Source organism: Indicator indicator, chromosome 18 (genome assembly GCF_027791375.1).
Source record: "Indicator indicator isolate 239-I01 chromosome 18, UM_Iind_1.1, whole genome shotgun sequence".
In the NCBI taxonomy this organism is placed as follows: Eukaryota; Metazoa; Chordata; class Aves; order Piciformes; family Indicatoridae; genus Indicator; species Indicator indicator.
The window spans coordinates 2,032,786-2,046,126 of NC_072027.1; the positions used below are offsets into that span (position 1 = coordinate 2,032,786).

The following is a 13,341-nucleotide window of genomic DNA, read 5'->3' on the forward strand; positions in this document are numbered from 1 at the left end:
AATTACTATTTCTTTCAGAAGTTACCAAGCTCATGCAGATCAGATAGCTGTGGGGAGCACTGCACCTGAGTCAGACAGGCTGTGTGACTTGTCATTGCCAGCTGAAACGTTCATATGGTTCTGCAGTAGTTCTAATCAATCCTAAAGCTCTTTATTTTAAGCTCAAGCTGTAATTGTCAGTTGCCTGCACTTCATGCCCTTGGGGTTGCTAATGACTGCTCAGGACACGGTGGTTTTGTGATTCAAATGATGACATATGATTTATTTCATCTGTATTGTCTTCCTTAAGGGAAAATCCACACCAAGAAAGCCTCTATTCTGCAAGGCAAGGGTTCCATTCTATCCAGGAGCCCAGCCAAGAAAGCTTTCGTGGCCTACCACCTAGTTTTTACCAGCCACCTATCCAAAGCCAATTATCACCAACAAAAGCCCAGGACAGCCGTGAAACCTCTCCTATGAGTGTCCCTAACTTACCATCCATTTCCTCTATGTGCCAACCAACCATGTTTAACTACGAACGTCCAAAACACTTTATCCAGTCTAAGAATGTGTGTCAAGGGCAACAGCAGCCTCCAGGACCTGCAGCCTCTACAGAGTCAAGCAGACAAATCAAACAGTCCTCCATCCTAATACAGCCTCGTAACCCAAGTGGGCAGAAATTCTCTTCCTCGTCATCGCTGAGCTCTTCAATCACGCTCTCCTCGCCTTCCTGTAGTGCCCCTAAGGAATCCACCTATCCTGTCACACCTGCATCTGCACAGTCTCCTGCTAGCTCATCATCTGGGCCACGGCTTATACCCATGCCTAACCAAACCCCCGCAGCATTCCTGTGCTCAGTGCTACCCTCGCAGCCCGACTATAACAGCCAAACTCCTTCTCCTATGGAACCTCAGTAAGTATACACAGGCTTCTAACCTGCCCTTGCTTCCCTTTGGCCTGGCCTCTCCCATGCACTGACCATCCCAAATCCAGCTGTGTGGTGAACCACCTGCTCTGCCCAAGCCAATGGTACGACTCCCATTGACTTCTGAAGTTCGAGGCAGGACTCTGCATGGATCAGGTTAGGAGGCTAAGCACTTGCCCTTGGTGTGGGAGACAGGGCAGCTGTGCAGGTTTTCTGAAGGTACTTTGAGCAGATTAGTTTGATTTAGGCTGGATGTTAGGAAGAAATTCTTCAAGGAAAGAGTGATTTGCCATTGGAATGGACGGCCCAGGGAGGTGGTGGAGTCACCACCCCTCGAGGTGTTTAAAATAAGAGTGGATGAGGCACTTAGTGCCATGGTTTAGTTGATTAGATGGTGTTGGGTGATAGGTTGGACTAGATGATCTTGAAGGTCTTTTCCAACCTGGTTAATTCTGTGATTTGATGGAAATCTTATTTAAGAGTACTCAGAACAGAAGATGGACACTCAGCTTAATTTCTTCAGCAAACATCAACAGGGAGGCAGGAGGGAAGGTGGTTTCCCACACACAAACAACTTCAAGATTCCTAGTAAGTCTCAGCAGTATTTCCACATCCTGATGGGACTTTATGCTCACCTACAATAGAGTTTTCATTAATCATATGTGCCAACAGAAAGGCAGCCACTTGCAAATTTCACCCCTTTAGACCAAAGCCTAAATTCTTTCCTGAATATGTATTATATCATTTTGCCTTTGGGCTGCAATCCAAATATCTCCCAAGGTCAGTGAGATCTCAGAGGGAGCTGGGTCCTGCCTTCTCACCAACTTGTACTCCTGCCAACAGTAGCTGGAGGTCCTGCACAAAGTCAGTGCAGAATATGCAACAAACACTCAGGCAAGGCTATTGGAAAGGTGATAGGAGCAAGGGGTTCCTGCTGGTTAGGATATAAATTCAGCTCTAAGTGTCAGTTTGTATTCAGGAAATCTGAAGGCTTCTGGGGTGGTTTTGAATCGTGGCAGTGTGGGAGGCAGGAAGGTAAGAGGGAGTGGGCTAGCTGGAGCATGATGGAGTGTGGGGGATTAGGTACACATCTAGAGTAAAGGCTGAGTTTTGTCTGCGTGCTGTGGGCTTTGTTTTCATAGCAAAGGGCTTTGGTGCCTCACCATGCTGTTCATATAAGCTGCTCTTAACTGCAACACCCTTGGGAGCTGAGGAATTATTTTCCTAATAGTGCTACAAAGGAGCAAACAGGGACATGAGACCTATTCATCTGCTGGGCAAATTACTCACGTTTCTAATAACTTGCCCAAGTTAGAACTTCAGTTCAAGCCATGCTGGGAACATGTACCAGAATTATACCCTCTCTACACTAATAGAATCACCAGAACAAATCTCAAAGTGACAAGAGGAAGAGGAGTTTTCAAGAGAAATCTTTGCTGAACACAACTGCAGTACAGGAGGCCTTGCTGCATGTAATGAACTGAATTAGATCCCATCAGCACAGAGTGCTGTGTCCTCTTGTAGACCTTCACAACATCTTTTGAGGGATGCTCCTCTTTTCCTAACACCTTTCAGGATCAAGACTACTGTTTAACTCCAAGACTTGATTGTGTCTCTTGACTATGGGTTACAGGATGAGGCTATGTGAGGGGGCTGCAGAAAGGGCTCCTAAAGACCCAGCCTAGCTTGAGATAGTCTTGACAAAGCCTCTTGACAGAACATCTTGACAGCAATGCTGTAGGAAGTTCTGGCCAAGAAGATGCGGACAACTAGTAAGCCATTCCTTCAGACCTAAATCAACTAGTTTGTGGCCTTGCTGTGGGTTTGCAGCACCCAGGGCCTTTTTAACAATTGAAATTGTAATAGAATGCAGCTATTAAGGGAGAGCTTGCTCCTGGAGAGATCAATGTTGCTCAGGGAGAGAATTAGTAGCTGTCTCAAAACACTTGCAGCCTTACTGCTTCCCCTTAATTTTCTATGCCCAGTTTTACCACCTAGCTTTTCAGTCTCCCAGATACTTTATAGGTTCATCTCAACCACAGCTTCTAGACATCAGTTTCACATTTTCCTATGTACCTTGTGAAGCTGTAGCCAACAGTCAAGCAGGCCTATAGGAATAACTTTGTTTTCTCTTCCTGCACGAGCAGTTACTCACAACCAATGTATACCAAGCAAGCTAGCATCAACTCTATGCAAAAGGCATCAGACCAAGAAATTCAAGGAACAAAAGAAGCTCTCATTCAGGACTTGGAAAAGAAACTCCGATGCAAAGACAGCCTGCTACAGAATGGCAACCAGGTAAGGGAAGCCTGCTGTGTAAAGAGTTACTTTGCTCTGATTCTCAGTAGTGCAAGAAGGGATGCAGATTAATTCTAGTGCCCTAGAGGCTGAAGCCTCTAAACTAAGCTGAAAGCAGTAGGAAATGCAGGAACAACACTGCCCAAACACTTTTACTCAGAAACTCAGCAGATCTCAGCAAGAGCTCTTTGGTCATTTATGACCAGAATATTCTTTTCATGTGAGATGGCTGATTTGCTGCATTAGAGATGTAAGAAAACATCTCTTCCAACTGTGACTCAATTTTCAGTCATGGCTCAGGGCTGCTGTAAAAGGCGTAGTTCTGTAAGACTTACATCAAACCTCTTTGCTTCCTAACACCCTCCTCACAGTGAGTTTTGCTGTTAGAATGCAAATAGTACTGGTGGGCCAAGTTCAGCTCTGCCCTGAGAAGGCACTTCTCAGTAGAGGAGCAGCACATGGCTAGTACATGATGAAAGCTGGCCTGAACGTGTGGAAGAAGAGATGCTTGCTGTAAGTCTGTCTGTAGGCATCTCCTGTAACTTCAGCAAAGGATGTCCTGGCTTTGGAAAGTCATCTGATGCAGCAAGGTAGCTTTGAGCTGCTACTGCCTTTCTCTGTTATGATCCCTTCTTGGCCAGCACAACATCATCCAAGCTGTCCTTGAACTTGTGCAGTCAAATTAGTAAGGCTATGGTCAAGAGAAAGGTACGACACAAACCTGAATTATTTGCTAGGGATCCTGCTGAATATCATCTCCACAGACAACTAGCAAGCCAAAGAGAGTCCCTCAGTTCTCCAGACACAATTTCACTCTGGCTTTCAATGTTGAGGTTAATAAACCACTCCAAATCATTAGAAACTTGGAGAAGTACCAGTGTCTGAAAGCTTACTCTAGACAACATTACCACAAGTTGTTCATATAGAAAGGAATCAAAGAGAATTTAGCACCACAAATCAAAGAAATTACATGAGCTTTTATCATAAAGTCTGTCTCTGTAAGAGGTCTCTTAGTCTCAATACTTATTTATTCTGCAAAGGGACAAAAAATTCTTGACTATGAAATCAAAATTTGGGAGATAAATTTGCTTACCAGTAGGGAAGCACATTACAGCAGGCTAGAGAGAGCAGGTCTCTAATGTGGGAACCTTCCTGCTGGCTGGAGGCAGACTGGTAAAAGTCCAGTATTTATAGTTTCCATCTTCTTTCCCTGTAGTAGTAGAAAGGAGTTTTTCCATTACCATCAATGGGAACAGGTTTGTGTCATAGATATAATCGCAAATATTGAAAAAAAAAATAGGTCAAATCTGACTCAATGTGTCCCTAACAGGGATGTCCTATCCTGCCATTGCCATCCAGCTTTTCTTCCCATAGGAAGCCAGGCTAAAAATAAGGCTTATGCAATCACAACTCTGTGTCCTCCTCCCCTTGTCCTCCAACAACGTCTGGACTGGCCAATCTCAGCCACACTTGATACAGCCATCATGACCTCAGGGATATTAAGCTCTCACAGGTTTTGCAAAAGGTCTCTTTGCTCTCTTCTAAAGAAGAGTCCCACAAGCCTCTCCAAACCCTAATCAACCCACACACCAGGAGTGGCCTCATACATATCCTGTACACAGAAACTCAGAGCTTGTCCTCACATCACACAATCCAAACCCAAGATAAACTTTGTGGGAAGCAAGCTGTCAGGTGTAGTGGTGCTCAGATGTCTCACAGTCCTCTGAAGGAACTCAGCTGAGAGAACTTGAATTTAACTCTGCTCGTATTTACCCCCATTTGCTGCATCCATATTGTAGGAAGTTACTGGTATGAGGCTGGAAGGCACTCTGGCCTCTTCCCTGGACAGCACACCGCATTTCAGCAGGCAGCTGTCACATGGCATAAGCCTCCCTTGTGCTTTCAGGGGTAGTGGTGTGTCTCTCTGGCTGTGTCTGCTTCTGGTGTGGCTCTTGCTTTTTTAGGAGTAGGGGATGCTAGCATCCATCATGCCTCTGGCTCATGAATAAAATCCACAGCTGAGTAACTTGGGAAGTTTTCCCAGTACTAACAGAAAGGTACCCTGGGACTTTGCTGTGGCTTCTGAGATAATGCCATCACTTACCCATAAATAATCTCAGTGGAGAAAGAGGAGGAGTGGAAGGCCACAGATGGCATTAGAGAGGCTTTGATGAACAGGCACTTTAATCTTTTATGCATTTCAGTGCTGTATATATGGAGGCTGACTTCAGTAGGCATCACAGTCTGCAAAGCCTTTGGAACAGACATGGTGCTTCTGTTCAGCCTCTGCTCTCCTTAACCACAGCCTGAATTTGTGGTGTGTTAAAGGGCTCCTAGGAGCTGCTCTGAAATAGTAAATGGACTTGTGACGAGAGTTCCTCTCCCCTCTAAGCGATTAACTTACGAAGAAAGGATGGCTCGCAGGCTGCTCGGACCACTCAATGCTGCCTCTGTGCTGGAGACAACAAGTGAAGACAACGTGCAGAACACACAGGTAAATGGAGACCTGGCTCTGGAACACTCATCTGTACCTGAATAAGGCAGAGAGATTTGGTTTACTTGGTACCAAGGCAGGGGAGGGAAGGGGTCAGCTCTCGCTGGCAGAATTCTGTGTAATAGGGATTTGGGGGTGCTTTGGGAGGTGGTGGCAGAGGAGGGTAATTTAAGCACCATCCCCTTGCTGGGCCTGATCTGTAGGAATGACCTCTCCAGGGAGGAATTAACAACAGCTGCTGCTGCACAGCACTTTACACCCTGCCTGTGACAGGCAGGGAGCAGCACAGCAAGGGGTGCAGGTACCAGTCTCCAACAGCCCAAGCTCAGCCTAGGCCAGGACAGCATGATCTCCACCTGTCACTGTTTAGAATAAGGGACACTGACTACTTGGGATCAGGGCTGTGGGCTGAGATTGGTTAGGTTTTGTCCCTTCCAGGGCCCTGCAATTGTTAAGAGAAAGCAAAGCAGTTATTTTGGCAGCCTACATGTTGACAGACAAGAATCTATCACTACTGGCATTTTGAAAAGCATTTCAGTTGGACACTTGCAGCATTCTTTGGTTATTCAGGCCAGCTGAAAGCTCTCTTCAGTGCCTCTGTGATCAAAGTGAGTGGAAATGTCTCTGACAGGGCACTGGGTACCTGTGCAGCCAAGGAAAACATCCTTCCTGCTGCATGCACACAAGGAGCCAGCAAGCTGGCATCCACCTTCCAAAGTGCACTCAGCAAACCTCTTCAATGCAAGAGACACTAAAGATCACAGCAAGGGACGAATCACAATTTGAGCAATTTCTCCCCAACAATCACCTGCCAACAGCAGGCAAGAGGGGAACATTCTGGATGTCAAAGCAAGCCTCATCATCTTTTGCAGAGAAAAAGGAAACAGTCAAAACAGGATGACTGACAACTTTACAGGAGGTGTGAAATGCTGCACAGAAAGGAACACTGGAAGGAGAAATTGGCTTATGTTTGGGAGAGCTCATTGCTATTGTTCAGTCTGAATTTTAAATACTGTAGTCACAGAATCATTCAGCCTCCTGATTCCTCAGGAACTGAACTACACAGTCAGTCCACAGAGCAGAGCATTAGAATTACCAGCACCTTCCTCACTACAGCACGAGACAAGCAATAATTTGCCCAGGGAGGTGGTTGAGTCACCATCCCTGCAGGTGTTCAAGAGGGGACTGGATGTGGCACTTGGTGACATGGTTTAGTAGTCATGAGGTCTTGAGTGACAGGTTGGACTTTGATGATCCTTGAGGTCTTTTCCAACCTTGTTGATTCTGTGATTCTGTAATTGTACAGAACTTGTGTAAGTGAGCAGATGAAAGCAATTGCCTTGGGACTCAGCACTGAGCTCAGTCCAGCAGTACCCTGATTCATGTAATGCTTTTCTGGAACTAAAGGCTGCTTCTATCCTAAACCCTGGCTAAATATTTCACAGTACTGGGCTACAGAGCACAGAACCAAGCATTGTAATGGCTCAGTGCAGAATGGCTTGACCCCAGAAATTTCCATGCAGCGTTTCCTCTGCCTGACTCCATTCCTAAAGAGAGTCACTGATAATAAACTCTGCTTGAATTTTGCCAACATCCCAGTTCCTAGCAGGAATCAATCCTGAATACTTTAGCAGATTCACTCATGTGATTGTGAAGCTGTCAGCGAGCTTAGTTGGTGCTGTGATGTAGAAAGAAAAATATTTTCTAGCTCAGCATGTGTCCATTGCTATTGGTACCATATTTAAGTGGGCACAATACACTTGCCAGCAATTCCACTTCTATTCCTGCTATGGGGAAGGACACTCTGTACTTAGCTCCCATTTCAGATACTCCCAGTAGTTATTACTCCTCTCTAACAAAGGTTACTGGCTGGCCAACAGCCTTGTGTGCCAAACACAAGTGCTGCACCTATCACCTGTGCAGTGATGAGAAGTTGTGCCATTCTATTAATAGTGCTTGTCACTGTCATGGCAAAGCCCAGGCTGAAAACAGTGTGGACTAGCTCCTGATGGAAGTTCCTTTTGCCTGTTGTCCCAACGACTTCTGAAGTATTCTGCTTGCTTTTAAGCAGCAGTCAGGGTATGACCTCAACATGGCTTCTCCTTCAGCTTATACTTACAACGTTCTAAGTTAACTCACCTCTCCACTTTCTCTTTGCAAGCACCAGAATTCAGAAAACATCAGGCTGCAGGTTCCTACAACACATGTAAGGTAAGGCAAAAACTTGTGCTGCACTGCTCTGCAAGACTTTCTTTTAACTGCTTTTAGTCAATGTTAGTTTGGCTTCACTACACATCACCTTTGCTGAAGTACTAATGACTGAATTCATTCACTTCCTTCCCTCCAACTGAAATGCTACCATTTGTGGATGGTGATGCCTGTCACCTTCATCCAGCCCATCCTCAGGAGAGCACTGGAGGTTTAAAGACTGCATGTAGCCAGGGCAAGCCCACTTGGTGTTCTGGAGTATTAATCTCTAGCCAAAGCAAGGCCCAACAACATAAATGATGAAACACAGCCTACACTGCTCTTGTGAATTCTTTTGTTATTGGGCCAGAGAGGAAAGTTTCTTGTGTTATGCTTCTGTGTTGAACTGAACAACCTGAGCAAGAGCAGTGGTTGATCAAAACCGAAACTTCACAGGTGGAAACCAAACCAGAACTGTAGTGCTGGATTCTGAAACATGTGGAGGGACTCTAGCTGCAATTGGTACTTCAATGGCGTGTGTGCCATAGTTCCTTTTACACAATTAACTGTTTCAATCCACTTTTAGGAGCAGACCATCCTCAAGAGGAGATGAACGTGGACATGACTCAATCCAGGAGAAGTTTTTTCAGCCCCGTTTTACACAAGTGCCTGAAGATGTCATCATCGAGGAGGGGAGGTTCTGCAGGCTCGACTTCAAAGTAATGCCAGCCTGTCAGTGCCAGTTCCAGTAGCTCTGTGGGGCACCAAGAGAGCTCTCTGAGCTGCAGTGCCTTTGCAGTTTAATAAACAGAGCACAAATGGCAGGTGGTGCAGGGTCCCTCCAAGCAATCTATACCATAAAACAGGAGATGGTTAAATGTTGTAGCATTTTCCCTTTGCAAATGTAAATGGAATTAGCTGTGCAGTGGTAAACATGGACCACGACAACACCTTCCAGACCTCACTGGAAAGAATTACTGTTCAGGCCCTGCCCAAAGAAGGGATGTTTGGGAGACAACCTTATTCTTTGCACTGGGACTCCACTGACTCTAGTGGACATGTGCTGGACATACTTCCAGCAAGGCCTGTTTGGGGCTAGCCTGCCTTTAATGAGTCTTCACTGAGATAACTGTGCCCTTGCTCAAGCAGACAATCTGGCAAGGAACTGTCTCAGTTGCAAGCAAACAAAATGCTAGAATGGCCTGAAACTGCATGGCAATTGTACTAAGCCTAGCTTAGGTCATGTGCAACTTCAGCTGCAAAGGGTGTTTGCTGATTGTAGGTTGGCTTCCTTTTTCCTAATCACTTCCACTACTTCTCCTTCAGTAAACTCTTGCCAGACCTAGGCATGACCTTTAGCCATTTTGCTGTAAATTGCTTAACTTCTGAATGTCGTGGACAATCTGGAGCATGTCTGCAGGTCAGTTTTCATTTACATACAGCATGAAAACATGCTGTGGGATTAAGAGGGTGAGTTCCTCCATCCCTGAGAACCCACCATGAGCATTTGGCCTAATCAAAACTACCTCACATGGTGGGAACAACAGGAGGGTTGCAGGAGCAGCATCTCCTGTCTTGTAGCTAAAGCTCATCTTCCTACAGCACTTCATGACCCTTCTTCACTTTTAGTTTTCCAAACTAGGCAAGACTGTGAAGTTTTGCAGTAGGATGATGATTTGATCAGTTGTCAGCATCAGTCTCCCTAGAGCACTGCAGGGCTTTCATTACCTTAAAGCCATTTAACTCTTCACTGCTTTCCTCTCCTTCACAGGTCAGTGGGCTGCCGACTCCAGATGTGATGTGGTATCAGAATGGCAGGATGGTTCACCAAGATCAGTTCCATAAAATGATAGTGTCAGAAAAGGGCTTCCACTCCTTCATTTTTGAAGCAGTCAAATCATCTGACGCAGGGACGTATGAATGTGTGGCTGTCAACCGCGCCGGAGAAGCGTCCTTCGCAGTCAAAGTGGAAGTCATTGGTAAGACTGAGAGCACTGATACTTGCTTGGCCATGCAAGGAAGATCTCAGTGTGCCTTCCTCCATGTGTTTGGGACATAAAACAATCAAGAAGCAGAGGTACATCTCCAGATGTTCAGGCTCAAACGATAACAAGCACCTTACCTTTTCCAAGACTATTTCAATACCTCCATCTGGGATCCTATATTTCTTCAAAGCACTTCTGGTAGGATATTTGGATGTAGTGGGATGTCCAAAATTGGGGAGTTATTCATTTCCCAGGACTGATAACATATGCTGATTGACTTTCCTCCTATAGCAGATTGTATCTCCTACACCCTTATCATGGGAATTGCCTGTAGGCTAAGGAGCTGCAGTAAGGAACACCTGCCCTGCTGAATTTACCATTCTGAAACATTAAAAAAACATCCCAGTGCTAGTGTTCAATACTTACAGTAACTCCTCCTTGTCTTTAATATAGCAAAAGAACATCACACACCTCCAACCTTTATCTTCAAGCCACAAAGTAAAAAGGTTTTTGAAGGAGATACAGCCAGACTCGAGTGCCAGATTTCTGCTATCCCAACACCCCGGATTTACTGGAAAAGAAACAACGAAATGGTACAATATAATACAGACCGAATAAGGTACCCTACTAATGAGCTGGCCATTGGGGGGGTAGGAAACAATAACCAGGGTTTGCTGAGTCAGATTCGAATTGGCTGGTTTGGAAAAGCAGCAAGCTGCAAAGTTAGACCTACCCTTCGTTGCTGATGCATGGTGACAGCCCCTGTGCTGCACAGGCGTGATGCTGAGTCTTGTTTTGAGGACACAGCAAAAGCTCTGGCCAGTTGCCACTCTGGGTTCTAGCAGCAGTTACAAGGCCCGTGGGGAAGAACATGCAATGCACTCATCATGCCCCAAGGCTATGTGAGGCTACAGGAGGGGCTGGATGCCACCTGAATGGCATCATGATGGGCACCTCTGGTGGACTGTAGCACAAACGCAGTGTTTATGCCTACAATAGTTTGCAGTGCCCTGCAAAAATTGTTCTAGGGCTTTCTCAGCTCCTCAGTATGTAAACCAACTCTCTGATTTCAGTGTCTTCTCCCTCTAAGCACTTACACCTAGATACCTTCATTTTTCAGCTTGTTACATGACAATACCGGCAGGATTTGCCTCCTGATCCACAATGCAAACAAGAAAGATGCTGGTTGGTATACAGTGTCTGCTGTCAACGGAGCAGGCGTGGCCACATGCCATGCCAGGCTGGAGGTTGCAAGTAAGTACCACATCAGTGTCACAACTGAAACTGCCACTGGCACTTGGATTCTGAACAGACCCTCAAGAGTAACCTAATGAAGCTTAGGATGCTGAGAGGGCTTCTTCCCAAAGATACTGAACTAGACAAAAAGGAACTACCCTGAGAAAGCCTCTTTTGTTTAATGCCAAGACACTGAGATGTGTCCTATGTGTGTTTATGTCTGCCCCTGTGCTGGTCAGAGATATCATCTGATTGATGCCAAGCAGGAGGATGAATACCAATCTCTGCTGTCTGGGATACAGACTTGTCCTGAGGGTTTGCTGGTTTGTGTTGCAGATGAAAAGCAATCAGGTTGCTCTACCACGGGTCTTTCCACAGCCTGGCAAGACACAGGCTTTTTTTTTCTCTGTTGCAGCACATGCAAACAAGCCAATTCCAGCCCCAAAGCAGCTACGAGTTCGACCAACATTCAGCAAGTACTTGGCACTTAATGGGAGAGGGCTGGATGTGAAGCAAGCTTTCTCACCAGAGGGGGAGTTTCAGCGTTTGGCTGAGCAGTCTGGACTGTATGAAAGTGATGAACTTTAACTGAAAAGAAAAGAGGAAAACTCACACCTAGAAGAGACAATTACAACCTAGATGCAGTTAACTGCTGATTGCTCTAATTAGCAAAATCTACATATTTGTACCTTGACTCTTGCACATCCAGCTGTTCCCAGTTTACCAGGTTAGGTTTTATTTATATGGTTTGGTGACTGTAACAATTTACTGAGTATTGTATTTTAACTACAAAGCCTAAGCAAACAGGCTAATTTAGTTCTTACAAGTGTGGGTGGGTTTAGCTCCACCTGTACTTGGTTACATGCTGAAGTAGATTGGTTTGTACTGCTTCTCTAATACCACTCCTGATAGTATCAGAAGTCTGTACTATCTGAATAGTAAAACCAAATAGCCTAGAGTGTTTTTATGAGAATAAATTAGAGGCAAATAAAACTTTAAATAACCAACATCAGCTGTGACTCTTCCTTGATCTGTTAAAATCAGCTCATGGATGTCTGGCATCAGCTGCAGCCTGGCAAAGATGGATTTTACCCTGTGAAGCCGGCTACTGGTGTCCTCCTCTGTCTCATAATTTGGCATCTGACAACTAAAAACTATTTAGCATAAACTAACTACTGACACTCCCTTCACACTAAAACATGTCAGGCAGCATTAATACATTTTTTTTCCTCCTTACACATGTGACCCAAAAGCTGCCCTGTAGAATACAAAGTGATAAGACACCCATGTTTTTTTGCTCTTTATCCATTAATCAGGGAGTGGCTGTGACTTATTTAAATGTTGGGTCCTCAACAAGCTGTTGATTTGAATCATCCAAATTGTTTGCCTGCTGCTATTCACAGCCATCCTGCTCAAAATAATAATAAATGTCGTGCAGCCTGCTAAAGTCCAACAAACCTGATCTGTGAAGATTCTTCAGATGTACTTATACAGAAAAATCGGTGAGGGTGGAACTAGCCTTAACTCAGTAACTTACAAACTCAGGATGCACAGTAACACTGCTGCTGCTAGTCAGCAAAGCCCACCAGCATCTTCCAGAATGGAAAACAGGAGGTCATGGCCTCACACCACACTGTGCTATCAGGAACTAAGTCTCCCAAATCTGAACTGCACAACACTGATTGTTAAACTCCCAACAAAATCCTGCAGCTCTAACACCACACTTCTCCTCTGGGCTTCCCCAGCAAGGACACACCCTAAAATAATTCTCTGCAGTGAGCTTTCTGTGGGTTTGAGCTGATGGGATGCTGACCAATACCCACTTTTTGTAAACAGAAAGACCATGTGATGCCTGGCAAGAGCATGGTATCAGTGCTGAGCAGCAGGACCAAGCCTGGCACAGCAGCACCCCAAGTTCTCAGAATGCCTGGAAGCCTCAGCAGCATCTGAGCTCACAGCATTTGCATTAATATACATTTAAATGAACATATCCCACGTCCCTTGCCAGGCTTCACAGCAGGAAGGGAATTTCCTAATTGGACGAATTTAGCCTGGAAGCAGCCAGACACTGCAATTTATAGTTCAATTTCCCCTGGCAGGGACGGCTGCCAAGATGGGGGCTGGAAGGGCAGGCTCTGCCAGGCAGCGCCGCTGCAGCCCTGCGGGGCTCTGAGGGGTCAGGGCGCCACAGCCCATGGGACACCGCTCACAACAACACAGCTTCTCAGGGGTGTCCG

At 45.6% G+C, this 13,341-nt stretch overlaps 1 protein-coding gene across 2 annotated transcripts; it reads left to right on the forward strand.

Annotated features, from left to right (window-relative positions):
- Positions 1-488: 488 nt before the first annotated feature.
- On the forward strand, positions 489-12,105 carry MYOT (myotilin). 2 transcript variants are annotated; one of them, XM_054389075.1, is made up of 10 exons: positions 489-892; positions 1,228-1,242; positions 3,052-3,202; positions 5,595-5,696; positions 7,858-7,907; positions 8,470-8,602; positions 9,655-9,862; positions 10,322-10,487; positions 10,989-11,122; positions 11,520-12,105. In XM_054389075.1, the coding sequence occupies exons 1-10, from the start codon at positions 489-491 to the stop codon at positions 11,690-11,692; spliced, it is 1,536 nt and encodes a 511-aa protein (XP_054245050.1). In that variant the 3' UTR covers positions 11,693-12,105. The 2 variants fall into 2 exon arrangements, with proteins under 2 accessions (XP_054245050.1, XP_054245049.1); XM_054389074.1 differs by lacking the exon at positions 1,228-1,242.
- The last annotated feature ends 1,236 nt before the right edge of the window (positions 12,106-13,341 follow it).